Below are 17,147 nucleotides of genomic sequence, written 5' to 3'. Positions count from 1 at the left end.
CCCAGTCCCTCTGAATTTAATTAATGTTCCTTTTATGTAAAGGAAGGAAAACCTGAAGATGCGCTTTAAGCATGGGTAACAGAAACGCGAAGTTACAACCAGCCATGATCGCAACCACGCATGCGCCTACTACTGGTAGCGCGGCGGAAGAGCAGCGAAGGTTAAAGGTGATGAATTACGACCTCTGCTGGCGACGCTCACGACTCCTGCCGTAAAGGCCGTGTTTGGCGCCTGCGCACTTCCTTTCCCTTTCGGATTCCCGACGAGGTGTTTGCAGTAAGGGGTTCTCCCTACGCCACGCGGCGGTCGCTATGGTGAAGCTGAGCAAAGAGGCCAAGCAGAGACTGCAGCAGCTCTTCAAGGGGGGCCAGTTTGCCATCCGCTGGGGCTTTATCCCTCTTGTGATTTACCTGGGTCAGTAGGAGAAGAACCGGGAAAGTGACTGGAGGGAAGAGGGTGGCGGAGACTGCTGTCCCATTTTTGGCCATCGAGGGAGGGAGAGAAAAACAGGGGACACCGCCGTGCACGGCCCCTGAGGCTGTCTAGTCAAGTGGGGCCGAGCTAACCTGAGTTCAAGTTCCCGTTCTATCGCTTTATAGTTGCATGGTCTTTAACCAGTCTTGCAATCCCTCCTTTTCTATTTTTGCATTCTTAAAGTGGAGGTCATGCTTCTCGGGATTGTTGGGAGGGTTGGATGACCCCAGTGGATGTAAAAGCGACTAGTGCACTCTTTAGCACTAGGTGGGTTCTCGGGGTGTTTGTCCTCACCTCTCCATGTGGTCCTAAGTGGAAAGAGGCCTGTTCTGGGAATCTAGACCCCTCGTGAAAGTACCACTGCCATGAAAGCATGATTATAATAATAATCGTTGGATGCCTCTGCTTTCTTACCTGTACAATGAAGGGTTTGGATGATTTCTGTTACTGCCCCCATTTTACAGGTGAGGAAACAGCCGTAGAGAAACTTTTGCCAAGGTCGCACAGCTATGCTGACTGAGGGAGTTATGGGCTCAGGCAGTGGGGCATCAGAGCCCATAGTCTTAACCACTATAGGGTACTTAAAGGATTTGGGTTTTTTTTTTTTTTTGTATTTGTTTTTGAGACAGAGTCTCGCTCTGTCACCCAGACTGGAGTGCAGTGGCGCTATCACGGCTTATTGCAACCTCCGCCCGCTGTGCTCTAGCGATCCTCCCACGGAGCTCAGTTTCTCAAGTAGCTGGGACTATAGGCTCGTGCCACCAGGCTCCGTCACTTACTGCAAAGATTTGTTAATATTTTTCAGTTAGGGCTGCAGACTGGGACCTATTCTGTAGTTTTTTCTCTTTTCTTTTTTTCCTTTTTTTTTTTTTTTTGTGGAGACATAGTCTAGCTCTGTGCCCAGGCTGGAGTGTAGTGGCGCGATCTCTGCCCACTGCAATCTCTGCCTCTTGGGATCAAGCGATCCTTCCCCCATTAGCCTCCCGAGTAGCTGGGATTACAGACTTGCAGCCACCGCTCGCGCCTGATTTTTATAATTTTAGTAGAGACGGGGTTTTGCTATGTTGGCCAGGCTGGTCTCAGACTTCTGGCCTCCAGTTAGCTACCGCCCCTCTCGCCGGCCCCCGCCCCGCGCGCGGCCTCCCAAAGGGCTAGGATTACAAGTGTGAGTCACCGCGTCCAGCCAGTAGTTGTTGTTTTTTTTTTTTTAATTTTACTGCCCCACTCAGGCAGTTCCGTGAAAGGGAAAGAGCGGGTTTTTCATCCCAGCTGTGTCAGTTTGATCATATAGTTTGACAATTCTAAAACTCAGTTTCACATTTTAAAATGCTGTGATTTTAACAAGGTGCTGCTTCCTATTTAATTTAGGTGTCATGCATTGTATAAGATAAAGTACACTCTGATTAAAGCAGCTGTGGTTTCTTTTTCTCCATGAGTTGCAAGCCAGCTGATAATCTGGGATTATAGGACTTAAAAAGATGTTTTTCTCCCTTATTCTGGGTGCAATTTTTTTAAAAAAAATTGCTTTTCTAGATTTTAGTGACTTTGTGTGGGTACCAAGAATTAGAGTAAATATGACAGTTGTGTTGTCCCCACTATTCTTGCAGCACCTCCCCCCACCCACTTCTTTCACTTAATAGAAGGGCCTACTCTGGCTGGTCAAACACTGGGACTAGCTCTCCTTTTAGCTAAGAGAGGTGTGGAAGCTTGATTCTTCCCTTTCTTTGTGCCACCTTGTTTTCATTGTGTATGCGAGGTCCTATTTTAGTGTGCTCTTGCTTTTTGTGTTCCTGTGGTTCTTTGCTTCTCTGTAAGTCTTTTCATCTACTGTTCCCTCCTCCTCCCTGTTTTGAAATTCCGTTTCTATTGCTAGAAAGCTGTAGCTGGTTGCTGCAATCTACATGCCAGGGGCTTTCGTCTTAAGAGTTGATAATGCATTCCTTTTCCATACTACAGTTTATTTTTCTTTTTATGCACACTGGCTCTATTCCTTTTCTAGGACTACCATTATGGTGATTTTCACCCCAACATTCAATTCAAGTTCTATGAGATTGATGTTAAGGTTGTCTTTCCAGTACTTGTTTATCATTGTCTTTTCCCTTATGCTGTGTATTTAATTTTATGTCTAAACCAGTTCCCACGTTGAAATAGAGACGGGGGCTTGCTATGTTACCCAGGCTGGTCTTGAACTTCTGGCTTCAAGTGATCTTCCGATCTTGGTCTCCCAAAGTGCTGGGATTATAGGAATGAGCCACCACACCTGGCTCCAGGTTGTTCTTTTACTTCCTCCACCTCAACTCTCACTAAAACCAGCAAGTGCAGATTTAACTTTGTATGTAATTTAGATTCAGTCATAACTTTCAGAGCTTCGGAGAGTATAGTGCTGTAAAATATGACAAGCAGTGACACGATAATAGAGAATCTGTCTGGACATCTACTAACAAGGTTTTAATGAGCCACTTGTTGGAAGGCAATTCTCCATGGTCTCTCGCATTTCTGCACATCTTATAAGCAGAGGCTCTGATGACCCTTTGTTTCATGTTATCTTTTGAGGGCGTTTGTAGAACAAACAGCCTTGGAAAATAGTATCTCCAGACAGAGCAAAGGGAGATGCGCTTGCAGCCCATTATAAAAGATTCTGGTTCCCTAAACTCCAGTTAATATCCTGCAGTGCAGTCCACCACATGTGCAGGTGTCATCCGGACCTCTTTACATGGAAATTGGGAGTTGAGAAACTGAAGCAAAAGTGATGATACTTTCACAATCTATTGCTGGAAGTAATAAAGTGTTCTTTGTTTCTGACTTAGAATATTGTCTATACCAGCTGGGTGCAGTGGCTCATGCCTGTCATCCCAGCACTTTGGGAGGCTGAGGTGGGTAGATCACCAGAGGTCAGGAGTTTGTGACCAGCCTGACCAACATGGATAAACCCCGTCTCTACTGAAAATACAAATTAGCTGGGCGTAGTGGTGCATGCCTGTAATCCCAGCTACTCAGAAGGCTGAGGCAGGAGAATAGCTTGAACCCGGGAGGAGGCGGAGGTTGCAGTGAGCTGAGATTGTACCACTACACTCCAGACTGACAACAGAGTGAGACTCCGTCTCAAAAAAAAAAAAAAAAAAAAAGTTTATACCAACATCTGTGAAACTGGCAGGCCAGTTTGTTATCTTTATTTATTTTAATGGTCTAAGCCACAGAAGATTTTTTTTTAAATATTAACTTTTATTCTCTATTACAAATACTATTTTTTGTTATCTTTTAAATAAGATAAAATTGCAGACCCCTCATAGTTCTTGAAACCTCCCTAACTTAATCAGTTACTTCAGCAAGTGAGCATATATGTCATCAGGTTTGTTTATAAATATATTTTAAACGGTAAAAGATAACCATACTTGTAAAGAGTATTTAGGTTGTTAAATAATAAGTATTGGATGATCCATCCCCTGCCGTCCCCCGCCTTCCACCCTGTCCCTTTTCTATCATTGGTCGTTGTTTTATAAAAAGAGAGGTTTATGAGGGATAAAATTTCCTCAGCTGTGTTTTTTAAAAAGTTCAGTAGTTTTTCCTCCAGGCATGGTGGTTCATGCCTGTAATCCCAGCACTTTGGGAGGCTGAGGAGTCTGATCACTTGAGCCCAGGAGTTCAAGACCAGCCTCAGCAATATAGTGAAACCTTGTCTCTAAAAAAATTTAAAAGCTTGGTTGTGTGTTTTTCCAAAAATCATTTTGCTCTTCATAGTCTTTCATCCAGTATAATTTGGGAGTTGTGGTATCTTATTTCTGGGTAAATGACTAATAATGAAAGATAGAACATGCTAAGGGCAACTGTGCCAATTGTGTATATAATAGGAATAATGACCATGTGCAGTGACTCACTGAGAAAGTTGTTTGTTTTTGTCTGGGCATGGTGGTTCACACCTGTAATCCCAGCACTTTGGAAAGCCGAGGCAGGTGGATCATTTGAGGTCAGGAGTTTGAGACCAGCCTGGCCAACATAGTGAGATCCTGTCTCTACTAAAAATACAAAAAAATTTAGCTGAGCGTGGCAGTGTGTGCCTATAATCCTAGCTACTTAGGAGGCTGAGACAGGAGAAGAGCTTGAGCCTGGGAGGCAGAGGTGACAGAGGTTGCAGTGAGTCGAGATCATGCCACAACACTCCAGCCTGGGTGACAGAGTGAGACTCTGTCTCAAAAAGAAAGGAGTAAGATAGCTTGTTCTTCCTACTGATTAGTCCTGGACACAATTTCATACTCTAATGAAGATTAGAGACTTCTGTAGTGCAGGTAAATTTAGATAGTGCTGGTTGGTCTAGATACCATTCTAGCTCTCCTAGGTTGGATTACAAAGAAGAAGAAGTCTTGATTGTAAATGTTTTATTTGCTGGGGGTTTAATTAATACTTTTTTCTCTTCTGTCTTCCTTGATTCAGGATTTAAGAGGGGTGCAGATCCTGGAATGCCTGAACCAACTGTTTTGAGGTACTGCTCTTAAAACTAAACATTTCAGGGCAAATGTTCATACAGTAGTACTGAATCACTAAGATGTAAAAGGGTAATAGTGGCAGGCCTTGAAATGGAGCTTTATCAGTCAGTATAGTTTTGGGTTATTGGAAAACTGCAACTACTTTCTCTTCCCCCTCCTAATGTCTATTTACTGTACCATGTTATAACTACAACGAAGCACATTTTAACAGAAAAAGAATTTATTATCCTACCACTTTAAAATGCGAACTGTTTTAAATTTCCCATATTCCCATCTTGTCCTCATTCAGATGAATATAACCTTTTATGTCATTCTGACAAGGGTATGCAGGATTTTGTTTTCACTTAAAATTTGAGTTGCTATCCCATGTGTTTTCCAGTTGTGGTTTACCTAGGTTTTTCAATTTTTAAGTATTTTATACAACAATATAATTAACATTTGGGCAGGGTGTGGTGGCTCACACCTGCAATCTCAGCACTTTGGAAAGCCAAGGTGGGAAGATCGTGGGAGGGTTGCTTGAGGCTAGGAGTTCAAGACCAGCCTGGGCAATATAGCAAGATCCAACTCTACCAAAAAAAAGGAAAAAAGTAAATAATTAACATTTGTGTATACATAGCTTTTATAGATTTTGATTTCCTTATAAATTGTCATGGGATTAATAAAGTATATGAACATTTATGGCTCTTGACTGTCAAATTCCTTTCTCAGAAATGATCTTGCTGGTATGTGTAAGCACTCGTGAAAACGTCACACACACAGTATACATATTCATATACACATGTATGCATATATGTGCATACTTGTGAAAATTATATGTATACGTGTAATCTCAAACAGGCAGGTTTGCTCTGGAGGAAGGACTGATATTTGTGGCACTATGATGATCGTGACTACTGCACACTAGTGAATGGAATTTCTGCTTGATCCTGTGTCAGACCTCTCTTGTGGGTGCCCTCACAGACTTTTCACTGACTGTTCTAGGGCTTCATTCATTTTCTTCGAACTTTTACCGTAAGCCACGTTTTTCTAGAGTGGGCAGAAAATGCGTTATTCACTATCACCTACAATGTGTCAGCCACTGCTTTAGGTGCTTTTTACACCATGTGTCTAGTTGTCACTTCAGTCCTTCAGAGCAGGTTATACAGTAAGTAGGTGGTGGAATATGTTCTATTTCCGAAGCTCACATTCTTTCCGCTGGGTCCATGTGGCCTTCCCCAAGTAATTTTACCTCTTCCTTTACTTAGCACAATGCCATCTGATATGAATTTCGTCCACCACATCTGCCTTGCTGCTCTGTTCTTTTTCAGAGGAAGGTCTTTTTTATTCTCAAAGGGTACCACAATATGTGCCTTCAAATTGTTCACTTCTGCAGTTATTCTCTTTTCCCTGATAAAGTTTTTCAACAAATGATCTTCACACACTACCTTCCTCTCCTCCCTCTCTTCCTTTAACTATTTATGGCATGACTTTTAAGAACTGCTTTCAGAGATTCCCCACTAAGTCCTTTTTTCTTAGCCCTCATTCTTTGATCTATCGTTTCCTTTTCTGTAAAATAGGGATTGAGGCAATATATCTGCTGCCTACTAGTTGAGTGGCCTTGGCCTTAGACCAGTTATTTCCTTAGAGAAACATTACCTTGGGAAGCGTGAGAGAGGACTACTGAGTCAAGCTGTGTGGCATTTCCAAGTACTGGAAATTATCATCAAATACCTTTCTCCAAGAAGCCATTAACCATTCTAAACTTCATCTCTGCTTTTTATCAGTTGGGGATAATAATACCTACTTAATAAGGTAGCCATGAGCATTGAATAAGAATATTATATATAAAGTATTAGTACTTGTCAAGTAATATGTGATCAGTAAACTATTAATAATAATTTTTAATCTTTTCAGTGTCATCTTTTTATCCTCATTTCCTTATCCTATGAAAACAGTGCTCTAGCTATATGATACTGCATGCTAAGTCCCAGAATAAACTATGTATATTTTTATGCCTTTGCCCCTATGCTTGTGCTCCCTCAGCCTGGAATGCTTTTCCCCCTTAGTTTCCACTGGATGGAAATCTGCTTCTAGAAAAGCCCAATCTCAAATGTTGCCCCTTCCGTAAATCTCTTCCTTCTTTCCTCCTAGCTAAAACTATTCTGTTTTTTGTGTTTCTATAGTTTCTTTTTTTCTTTTTAATTTTTATAGAGGCAGGATCTCACCATATTGCCTAGTCTGGTCTCAAACTCCTGGGATCAAGTGCTGAGATTATAGGCATGGGCCACTGCGTCCAGCCCCGTAGTATCCTTTTGTATCTGTCATTCTCTGCCTTGTAGCTATATTTTGTCTCATAAGCACCTAAAGTAATTGCTCAGCAAGTGTTGAATTAATGACCCTCATCTCTTGATTGTCTTCTGTGGGTTTTTTATATTTTATTTTAGTTTTTTTTGTAGAGACAGGGTCTCACTGTGTTGCCCAGTCTGGTCTTGAACTTCTGGGCTCAAACAATCCTCCCACCTGGCCTCCCAATGTGCTAGGATTACAAGCATGAGCCACAGCACCTGGCCGTCTTGGTGGTCCTTTGGACAGGAATTGACAAAGCATTGTATCTTGTACACATTTTAGGCTGGACCAGCATGCTGGGAAATAACATTTTTTTGTGCCCTGGGTGATGTAGGATACAGAAGTGGGGAGAGAATGTGTCTTTCTGTTGTCCTTTTTTGAGGCTGCATTTATCCCAACAAGATTTGAACCTTCAACAACTAGATGAAGCATCCCTGTCCTACCGCTTTTCATTTCTTCATCTTACTGTCTTCTCAGTGCTTCTCTCCTTCCTGACGCTAATCCTCTTGATCTTTTCTGTCATTAAGAACATCTTCTGGTTTCCTTCCAGAGGCATTTGTGTTTTAGGAAAGAATTGAGTGACTGCCTGCTGTAAAGGGTTACTCAGTTAAGGAATTTCATGTACTGTGCTCCCCGCACTGGGAAGAGTAACTAGAGAGATCTGAACTGCCTCATCTGTAGTCTGAAAGGAACAGAATTATACCTGCTATGGTTTTTATTAACATAAAATTTATTGTTTATTAATATAAAGTCTATTGTTTCTACATATATTTATTGTATATATAATACTTATGTAAATAATACAGTTAAGGATCTACTAGTTTGTTTCCCTTGCCAAGTTGTTGGGTTCTTTGAGATTAGGACCACTTTCATCTTAGTATCCTCTTTCACCCAGGATGGCTCATTGTATGTGGTCAGCAAATGTTGGTTGACATGAATGCCTTATTCAAAAGTACTTTAATATATAAGGGGCAATGTCTTAGTGAAATATTTAGGCAAAATATGTGAATATCAAGGTTAAGAGAATCATTTCCATTATCTGCATAAGGCTGAGCAAAATTTCCTTTTTATATTTTTGCTGCCCATTACCATTGAAGAAGAGACCTTTATAGATCTTTTTTTTGTGTTTTCTTCTGTCACCCAGGCTGGAGTGCAGTGGCGCAGTCATGGCTCACTGCAGCCTTGACCTCCTGAGCTCAGGTGGTCCTCCCACCTCAGCCTCCCGAGTAGCCAGGACAGCAGGCACGTGTTACCACGCCTGGCTAATTTTTTTTTTTTTTTTGGAGTTGGAGTCTTGCTCTGTCGCCCAGGCTGGAGTGCAATGGCCCAATCTCGGCTCACTGCAACCTCTACCTCCCAGATTTAAGCAATTCTCCTGCATCAGCCTCCTGAGTAGCTGGGATTACAGGCATGCACCATGAAGCCAGGCTAATTTTTGTATTTTTTTTTTTCTTTTTTTTGGTGGAGACAGGGTTTCACCATGTTGGTCAGGCTGTTTTTTTTGTTTGTTTGTTTTGTTTGTTTTTTGAGATGGAGTCTCGATCTGTGTTGCCCAGGCTGGAGTGCAGTGGTGCGATCTTGACTCACTGCAACCTCCGCCCCCTGGGTTCACTGCATTCTCCTGCCGAGTAGCTGGGACTACAGGCGCCTGCCACAATGCCCAGCTAATTTTTTGTGTGTGTGTTTTTGGTAGAGACGGGGTTTCACCATATTAGCCAAGATGGTCTTGATCTTCTGACCTCGTGATCCGCTCGCCTTGGCCTCCCAAAGTGCTGGGATTACAGGCGTGAGCCACTGCGCCCAGCCTTTCTTTCTTTTTTTTTTTTTTTATTTTTGTTTTAAGAGACAGGGTTTCACCATGTTTCCAAGACTGGTTTCGTACTCGTGGGCTCAGGCAATCCACCCGCCTCAGCCTCCAAAGTCCTGGGATTACAGGCATGAGCTATCATGCCTAGTCAGTAATTTATTTTTGTATTTTCACTGTGTGCAAAAATACTTAAGAGTTTAAGGGGAGATTTTAATACACAATGAAAATTGGAAATAGATGTGTGTTTTCTTCTTAGGCACAGGGAAATTTCTTTTGTTTTTTTTTTTTTTTTTGCGACGGAGTCTCGCCCTGTCACCCAGGCTGGAGTGCAGTGGGGTGATCTTGGCTCACTGCAAGCTCCGCCTCCTGGGTTCATGCTATTCTGCCTCAGCCTCCTGAGTAGCTGGGATTACAGGCTCCCACCACCATGCCCGGCTAATTTTTTTTTTTTTGTATTTTTAGTAGAGTCGGGGTTTCACAGTGTTAGCCAGGACGGTCTTGATCTCCTGGGTTCGTGATCCACCCGCCTTGGCCTCCCAAAGTGCTGGGATTACAGGCATGAGCCATTGCGCCTGGCTGAAAATAATTTTTAAAAATAAACTACAAAACTGCATTGTCATTTAATAATGCAGTTTTATTCAATGGGCCACATTTTAAAGCAGCCGGATTTAGAAATGAAACCATCTCTTTCCTCCTTCTTAGACTCTATTGGAGTCAGCAAATGATTTGGGAGTTGGGCTTCTTAGTGACTGGAATGTTTGGGGTAAGAGTTAGTTGAGGTGGAAGTGGAGGCTAATTGCTCCCTAGGAACCTAATGGTTGTAAGAGCACTTAGGCCACATCCCACTCTACCCTCTTAAATGATATAACTATCTCAGTTCCTCAATTTCCACATTAAAATAGGGATCGTAGTTGGGAGTTGTGAACTTTCCTTAGTGTCTAATGCACAGAAACCATTCAATAAATGTTATTTTAGTATTACTGATGTTGCATCTAATAATGAGATAGCTTTGTTTTCTGGGTTTATCAGGCTTACCTGTTAATATGGAAATAAGTAATCGTTTTCCTTTTGATTGACTTCATTTTCTGTCTGCTCACATTTTTGTGTTTGTTTATGCTAGGTAACTGCGCTCAAAAGTAACTAAAGTGTATTTTAATACAGTTCTGTATGTTTAATTTGTTTGTTTTGTGGGATTGATCCTTGTCTTTTCATAACTCTGAATTTGATAGATGAGGAAACAAACATAAATGTATAAAATTTTCCAGGTCTTAGGTTATGTGTAGAAGATTTTTATTTTGGAATTTAATTTCTTTCTCCTCTTCACAAACATTTTAGCCTACTTTGGGGATAAAGGATTATTTGGTCTTCTGGATTTGGAGGCAATCAGCGGACAGCATGGAAGATGTGTGCTCTGGCTCGGATAAGAGATGGGACATCGTTCAGTCACTAGTTGGATGGCACAAGGCTCTTCACAGATGCATCTGTAGCAGAGTGGAACTTGTACTAACTTATGATAGAATGTATCAGAATAAATGTTTTTAACAATTTATGCTTGAGTCTTTTTTGAATTGAACATGCTAGGATTATCAGGTAAAAATTAAGCCTTTTGGTACTTTTTTAAAACAGGGAATTTGTGTATATACCTAGGTGCTATTTACACCTGTAAATCCCAGCACTTTGGGAGACCAAGGCGGGTGGATCATGATATAAAAAAAAATTTTCCAAGTTAATTCCTGCCCATTGACCTAACATATGGATTACAGTTTCCCTTTGCAGTGAATTAATAACTCCTAGGGTATTCCAAATGTAGTAAGAATACAGATAGTTTTCAGTTTGTGACAAACCAAACTGTCACTTCCTCCTCTGCATTAAAGTTCTGAGCGCAAGAAATAAAGGTCCTGGTGGCTCTGTTGCACTGGAGAGTTGTGTGATTTATTTGTAGGTTAAATGTGAGTCTAAAGTTTCCCTCAGTTATATTGGGAAACTAGAGCTGGCTGGCAAGAGCCCGTGGAGAGCTACATGGATTAGTAGCACTGTTTTCTGGTAGAAAGAAAGGCAGCTAATGAATGGAAACTAGTTTTCAGTTCTAGATACTGGTTTCCTGCGACCTTCACCTCTATTTGAATCCTACTTTTAATTAGTTTTTTCCATTCTTCTAACAAAATAGCATTATTTACTACGTTTGGCCATTGTTACTAATACGAGAAAGCAGAACCTGAAACAGTTTGGAAAGAGCCTATTGGGTTGAATATTTTAAGCATCCAGTGTTTAGGCATGATCATGACTATAATCCCTCTCAGGTGCTGGGAGCTGCCATCACCAGAAAGTTCTTATTTCTAATGTAAAACCCTCTTAGCTATTTAAGCCTATTTCCTCAAGGCTTGTTACTTTTGCCATGGAGACGTAGAAGACTATTGTGGTGTCTTGTTGCATAAGGGGATTTTAAAGTGGAATTCTTGAGACCTAACTGCAGGAAATCAGTTTGGTAAGTACTTAATGTAATTGCTTCAGTATCTCTGTGAATCTAGGCATGTGTAATTTTGCTGAAAATTGAGCACAGTATTAAAATTCCATGGAATTGCTTAAGTTTGTGGTTCCCCGCAATCCTTTTTGCCAAGTGCATTGTCAGGGAACTTTTGTTTAGTGTTTTGTTTATGTTTTTCTTCTGTTTCTCACTTGGGATTTTCAGAAATTGAGAAAGCTGTGTCAGGTATCTGTTTTGATTAAATAGTAATGTGAATGGTAAACATAACTGGTTGTGGTTTTTTTTTTTTTTGAGATGGAGTCTCACTCTGTCGCCAGGCTGGAGTGCAGTAGTGCGATTTCAGTTCACTGCAACCTCCGCCTCCCTGGTTCAAGTGATTCCCCTGCCTCAGTCTCCCGAGTAGCTGGGACTATAGGCACATGCCACTATACCTGGCCAATATTTTGTATTTTAGTAGAGATGGGGTTTCACCGTGTTGGCCAGGATGGTCTTGATCTCCTGACCTCGTGATCTGCCCGCCTCGGCCTCCCAAAGTGCTGGGATTACGGGTGTGAGGCACCACGCCTGGTCTGGTTGTGTTCTTTTAAGGATGACCTTTGTGAACGCCAAATGTCTGAGACAGGTTTCAGTCAATTTAGAAAGTTTATTTTGCCAAGGTAAAGGACACTCCCATGACACAGCCTCAGGAAGTCCTGAGGAGGTGTGCCCAAGGTGGTCGGGGTACGTAGTTTGCTTTTATACATTTTAGGGAGACATGAGACATAAATATGTCTAAGATGTACATTGGTCTGGTCTGGTAAGGTGGGACAACTCGAAGTGGGGGCTTCCTAGACAAAAGATTGCATTCTTTTGAGTCCTTGATCAGCCTGAATACACAATTTAGTCTGGCTCAGTGAGTCTGCATTTTTACATAAATAGCGCAGAGGACGCAATCATAATGCATGTGTCTCAGGTGAGTCTCAGAGGGATGACTTTGAGTTCTGTCTGTCCTTTGTCCACAAGGAATTTCCTGTGGGCAAATTGTGAGGGAAGTATGTAGCTTCTTTTCTTTGTGGCTGTCTCATTTAGGAATAAAGTGGGAGGCAGGTTGGCCTGACAGTTCCCAGCTTGACTTTTCTTTTGACTTAGTGATTTGAGGGGTCCTGAGATTTATTTTCCTTTCATACCTTGTAGCTGTCTATAAAACCTCAGAAATTTTAAAATAAAGCATCCAGAATTAGGAAGGAACCAGGTCCCTGATCTCACATCTAAGGAAGCTAAAGAACAGAGTTTAAGCACTTCTTCAGGGTACAGCCTAAGAGCTGAGACTAGTACACAGTTTAATGTGTATATATATATTGTAAAGTTTGTGAAATGTTTAAGCTCCCACATTTTATGAGTTTTAGTTTTTAGGACAATACAATTCAAGCATTTATTGATTTCTGTTCTGTGTTAGACACTAGAGAGTCATTATGACTGAGATTATTCCTGACCTTGATTAGCTTATGGAAAAACACTGAGCTGGTAGGACCTGATTTGAGTCCTGGCTCTGTCAGTTCTAGAACCTTTGGTGAAATCACTTTTGGTTTTTTTATTGGGAGAACAAGGCCTCTGTGTTGCCCACGCAGGTCTCAAACTTCTGGGCTCAAGCTATCCTGCCTCTGCTTCCCAAAGTGCTGGGATTATAGGCGTGAGCCACCGCACCTGGCTGAAGTCACTTAATCTTTAGGTTCCTTCCACAAGATAGGAACAACAATACCTGCCCCAGGATATTATTTTCTAAACTAATGGTTTTCATAGCTGATCCCAGACTAGCTTCCCCTGGAAACTTGTTAAAATGCACATTTTCAAGTCTTACTCCAGACCTGAATCAGAAACTGGTGTGAGGCCCAGCATTGTGGGTATGTCTGTGTGTGTTTGATTTCCTCAAACATTATTTTAAGCATATTTTGAGAAAATTGTAGAGTTGTATACAGTGTAAGAAATGATACAGAAAGATCCCTGTATCCTTTACAGTTTCCCCCAGTGGTAATATCTTGTGTGAACCCCAATTATCGGAGACGGATCTCAATTAGGAAGTTTATTTTGCCAAAGTTAAGGATGTGCACACACCTGTGACACAGCCTCAGGAGGTCCTCACGGCATGTGCCCAAAGTGGTTGGGGCACAGCTTGTTTTTATACATTTTAGGGAGACACAAGACTTCAATCAGTGTATGTAAGATAAATATTGGTTTCGTCCAGGAAGGTGGGACAATTCGAAATGAGGTATGGGGGCTTCCAGATCACAGGTAGATAAGAGACAAATGGTTGTATTGTTTTGAGTTTCTGATTAGCCTTTCCAAATGAGTCAATCACATATATGTTTATCTCAGTGGACAGAAGCATGACTTTGAATAGAATGGAAGGCAGGTTTGTCCCAAGCAGTTCCCAGCTTGACTTTTCCCTTTAGCTTAGTGATTTTAGTGTCCCAAGACTTATTTTCCTTTCACACTTGCAAAACTGTGGTCAGCATCAGGATATTGACATTGATGAAGTCAAGAAAGAACATCTGTCACCACAAGGATCCCTTGTGTGGTGGCATATAGTCAACCTTTCTCCTTCTACCCTGCCCCTACCCCTAACCCCTGGCAACCAGGAAATCTGTTGACTACTTTTATAATTTTGTCACGTCAAGCAAGTTATATAAATGGAATCAGACAGCTTTTGGGTTTGGCTTTTTTCAGTCAGCATAATTCTCTGTAGATTTATCAAAATAGTTTCTTCCTTTTTATTGCTGAGTAGTATTCCACGGAATGGATGTACAAGGATGACATCTGGGCTCCCAAGTTTTAGCTGTTACGAGCAAAGCTGCTGTGAGCATTCATGTACAGGTTTTTGTTTGATTAATCTGTGATTTAACAAATCACAGGTGCTTCTGATGCAAGTCAGGTTTGAGAACTTCCCCAGACTTGCAGAAGCCTTCTTGCTCTCACCTGTGTATTACAGTGTGCTCTCAATGGAACATCCAGAGTGATCCTTTTAAAAATAAGATCACATCACATCCTGATCAAAGTTTTCCAGTGATTTCCCATCTCACTGGGATTGAAATCCCAAGTACTTACTTTCCGTGACCTACAAGACCCTATATCATCTGACCTTCTGCACCTTTGGTCTCTTTGTTGCCTATGATTCATCACCCACATTTGCTTGCACTCTTGCTGTTTTGTTCCTATCCAGAGAAAGGCCAAGTATAGTCTCACCTTGTAGTCTGTATTACCTATTCCCTGCTGGAACTCTCTCCTCCCAGGTATCTATATGGTTGGCTTCCTTTCTTCCAGTCTGCCTAAATGTCATCTTGTTAGAGGGCTTCCCTGATCCTTTAAAATAGAAGACCCTAAACCTGTGTTGCAGATGCAGAATTTTTTTGCTCCTTAGTTAGCTAAATCCAGGTTCTTGTATCACGACCAGGAGAAATCAGGCACGCAGACACATTGAAGGGTGAGGAGAGCTGAATTTATTGGGTGAGAAGGAAAAAAGGAAAAAAAAACTCTCAGCAAAGTGAGAGGGGGTCCTGCTAACATAGGGAACCCCTACCACCTCCCAGATTGAATAGCAGGCCACCACACACATTGGCTGAAGAGAACAGGCTCCTCCCCACTGCACAGGGTGAGAACTTCCCGTGGCTCCACCCCGTTCCCCCAGTGTGCATGTGGGCATTATTCAGAAAGAGTCAGTTGGGAAAGGGCGGGCAAATGGGCAGTTCTCCCTGAGGGTCGAGGATTTCATCTGGGACCAGCAGTCCAGTCCCTCAGACTTCCGGCTGTTTTAGGCTTGACGGTGGGGTTTGCCAGGGACTGTTGACTGTCTCCTGTCTCTATCATTCTCTTCTCTAAAGAAGTACATCTAATTGCTGTTAGATAAGGGTAAGGATGAGGACAAAGATCAATCTTAACTGCTTCCTTCTGGCAGGGGGCGCTGTTTTGGGAAGACAGCAGTCAGAACTCCTGCAGAGGCCTATCTAAGGGTCTCTGGCAAAAGGGGCCATTGTCTGAGGCTCTGGTTGTATGACCATTTAAAGTTTGATGTCCTGAAGGCAAGAAGAGACAAACTGGGTTATTAGAACACATGTATCAAAACAAGGGGAGTGTAAGGACTGCCCAAAAATCCTGAGGCTTTTTATCAGTTTGCATAGGGATAGGGAAGCCAAAATCTGGCTGGTTAAAAAGACAAACAAACAAAAAAACTTAACCCTTTTGCTGGCATGTGAGGCTTCTGGGTTCCCTTCCCCAAGCCCAGTCCTAAGTCAACCAGTTTAAGGTTTGGGAAATTAACTCTTCACAGTTTAGAGGATGTATCTAAGGGAAGCATCCCATAGTACGGTGACACAATTACATATCTGTGAAGTAAGAAGAGAGGAGGAAAAAGGAAAAAAAGTGTTTTTTTCAAAGGAGTCCCAGGGGTTCAGTATGCATTTGAAAGGGGTACAGACTGAAGATGAATGGCTACTCATTTAGAAAGCAGGGACTGAGGCATCCCAGGTTCCCTTATCTTCCTAGCAAATACCCATGGTACGTGAGGGAGAGAAAGTGAGGTGTTCCTCTCCTCTTTCCTCCAACCTCGTATCCCTGAGTCCTGGTGACTGTGACAGTGTGTTGCCCGTGGGTGCTAAAATGGCTTTTACTCATGTTAACAGGGGGGCCTAGGGACTGGGAGTATTCACTCTTACCCATGTATGCCCTATCTCCTGTGCTGTCAGTAGCCTTTTGAATTCCTTTGAATCCATGAAATGAGAAGCTTGGATTAATTGGCAGGAATCAGTCACGCTAACCTGCATTGTGTCTTTTAACTTTTGTTGTCTGCCTCTGGATCCCTCAGATCCAGTTTTCTTTCTTAGGACATTGACCTGAAGCTTGGAATTAAGTTTGGGACAAAAATGTGTCTTAGGGGCGTTGCATGGACTACTTATCATAAGCTGAATACTAAGGTGAAGCTGTGGAATTGAGTCCTCCTCTAACGAGGGAGAGAAAAGGATGTATTGTGACATACCCAGATAACTGGTAGCTGTAGTTATGCTTGCTAAGATTTGGGTGCATGTGGCTTGTCTTTGGTTAGCTCCCTTGGTCTTTCTCCAAAAGGAAACCTCTGGGTGATGGGCACCCTATTTATTCCTGTCACCTGGCAGGGTCTGCAGGATAATTGCTCAGTGTTAAAATATTGATCCAGATTTTTACATTATCCATCCCATTTTGTTCCTTCTGAGCTATAGTTGGAGATCACTGGAGGATTCATAGGAATTAGCAGGGTCAGTCTAAAATGTAGGCAAAAACTTAAAAACAACTAATGAATCTAGAACTTAATGACAAATGTATGATAAGTTTTGAAACATAATTTCTCTCTTTCCCGTACTCATTTCTGTTAAAAACAAACCATGATAAGACTGAGTTGTTTGCAGAATAGACTAGTCTTATGCTTGGCTTGATTGTTTGCATAAAGTACAGCAAGAAGAATTATTTTTACATAGGCTTTGTAGATTGGCTTTGATGGAACTCTGATCCATAATAAATCTCAGGACTTTCTAAAACCGAGCCTAGCCATTAGTTTGTACCATCAAATACC

At 41.9% G+C, this 17,147-nt stretch overlaps 1 protein-coding gene across 1 annotated transcript; it reads left to right on the top strand.

The window, feature by feature from the left end:
• Nucleotides 1-216: 216 nt before the first annotated feature.
• Nucleotides 217-10,636, top strand: TOMM7 (translocase of outer mitochondrial membrane 7). The gene is made up of 3 exons (XM_033192872.1): nt 217-414; nt 4,903-4,951; nt 10,423-10,636. The coding sequence occupies exons 1-3, from the start codon at nt 312-314 to the stop codon at nt 10,436-10,438; spliced, it is 168 nt and encodes a 55-aa protein (XP_033048763.1). The 5' UTR covers nt 217-311; the 3' UTR covers nt 10,439-10,636.
• The last annotated feature ends 6,511 nt before the right edge of the window (nt 10,637-17,147 follow it).

This window comes from Trachypithecus francoisi, unplaced genomic scaffold, assembly GCF_009764315.1.
Source record: "Trachypithecus francoisi isolate TF-2019V2 unplaced genomic scaffold, Tfra_2.0 Lachesis_group4, whole genome shotgun sequence".
In the NCBI taxonomy this organism is placed as follows: Eukaryota; Metazoa; Chordata; class Mammalia; order Primates; family Cercopithecidae; genus Trachypithecus; species Trachypithecus francoisi.
The sequence above is the reverse complement of the archived record's forward strand: the minus strand, read 5'-3'. Positions and strand labels throughout refer to the sequence as shown.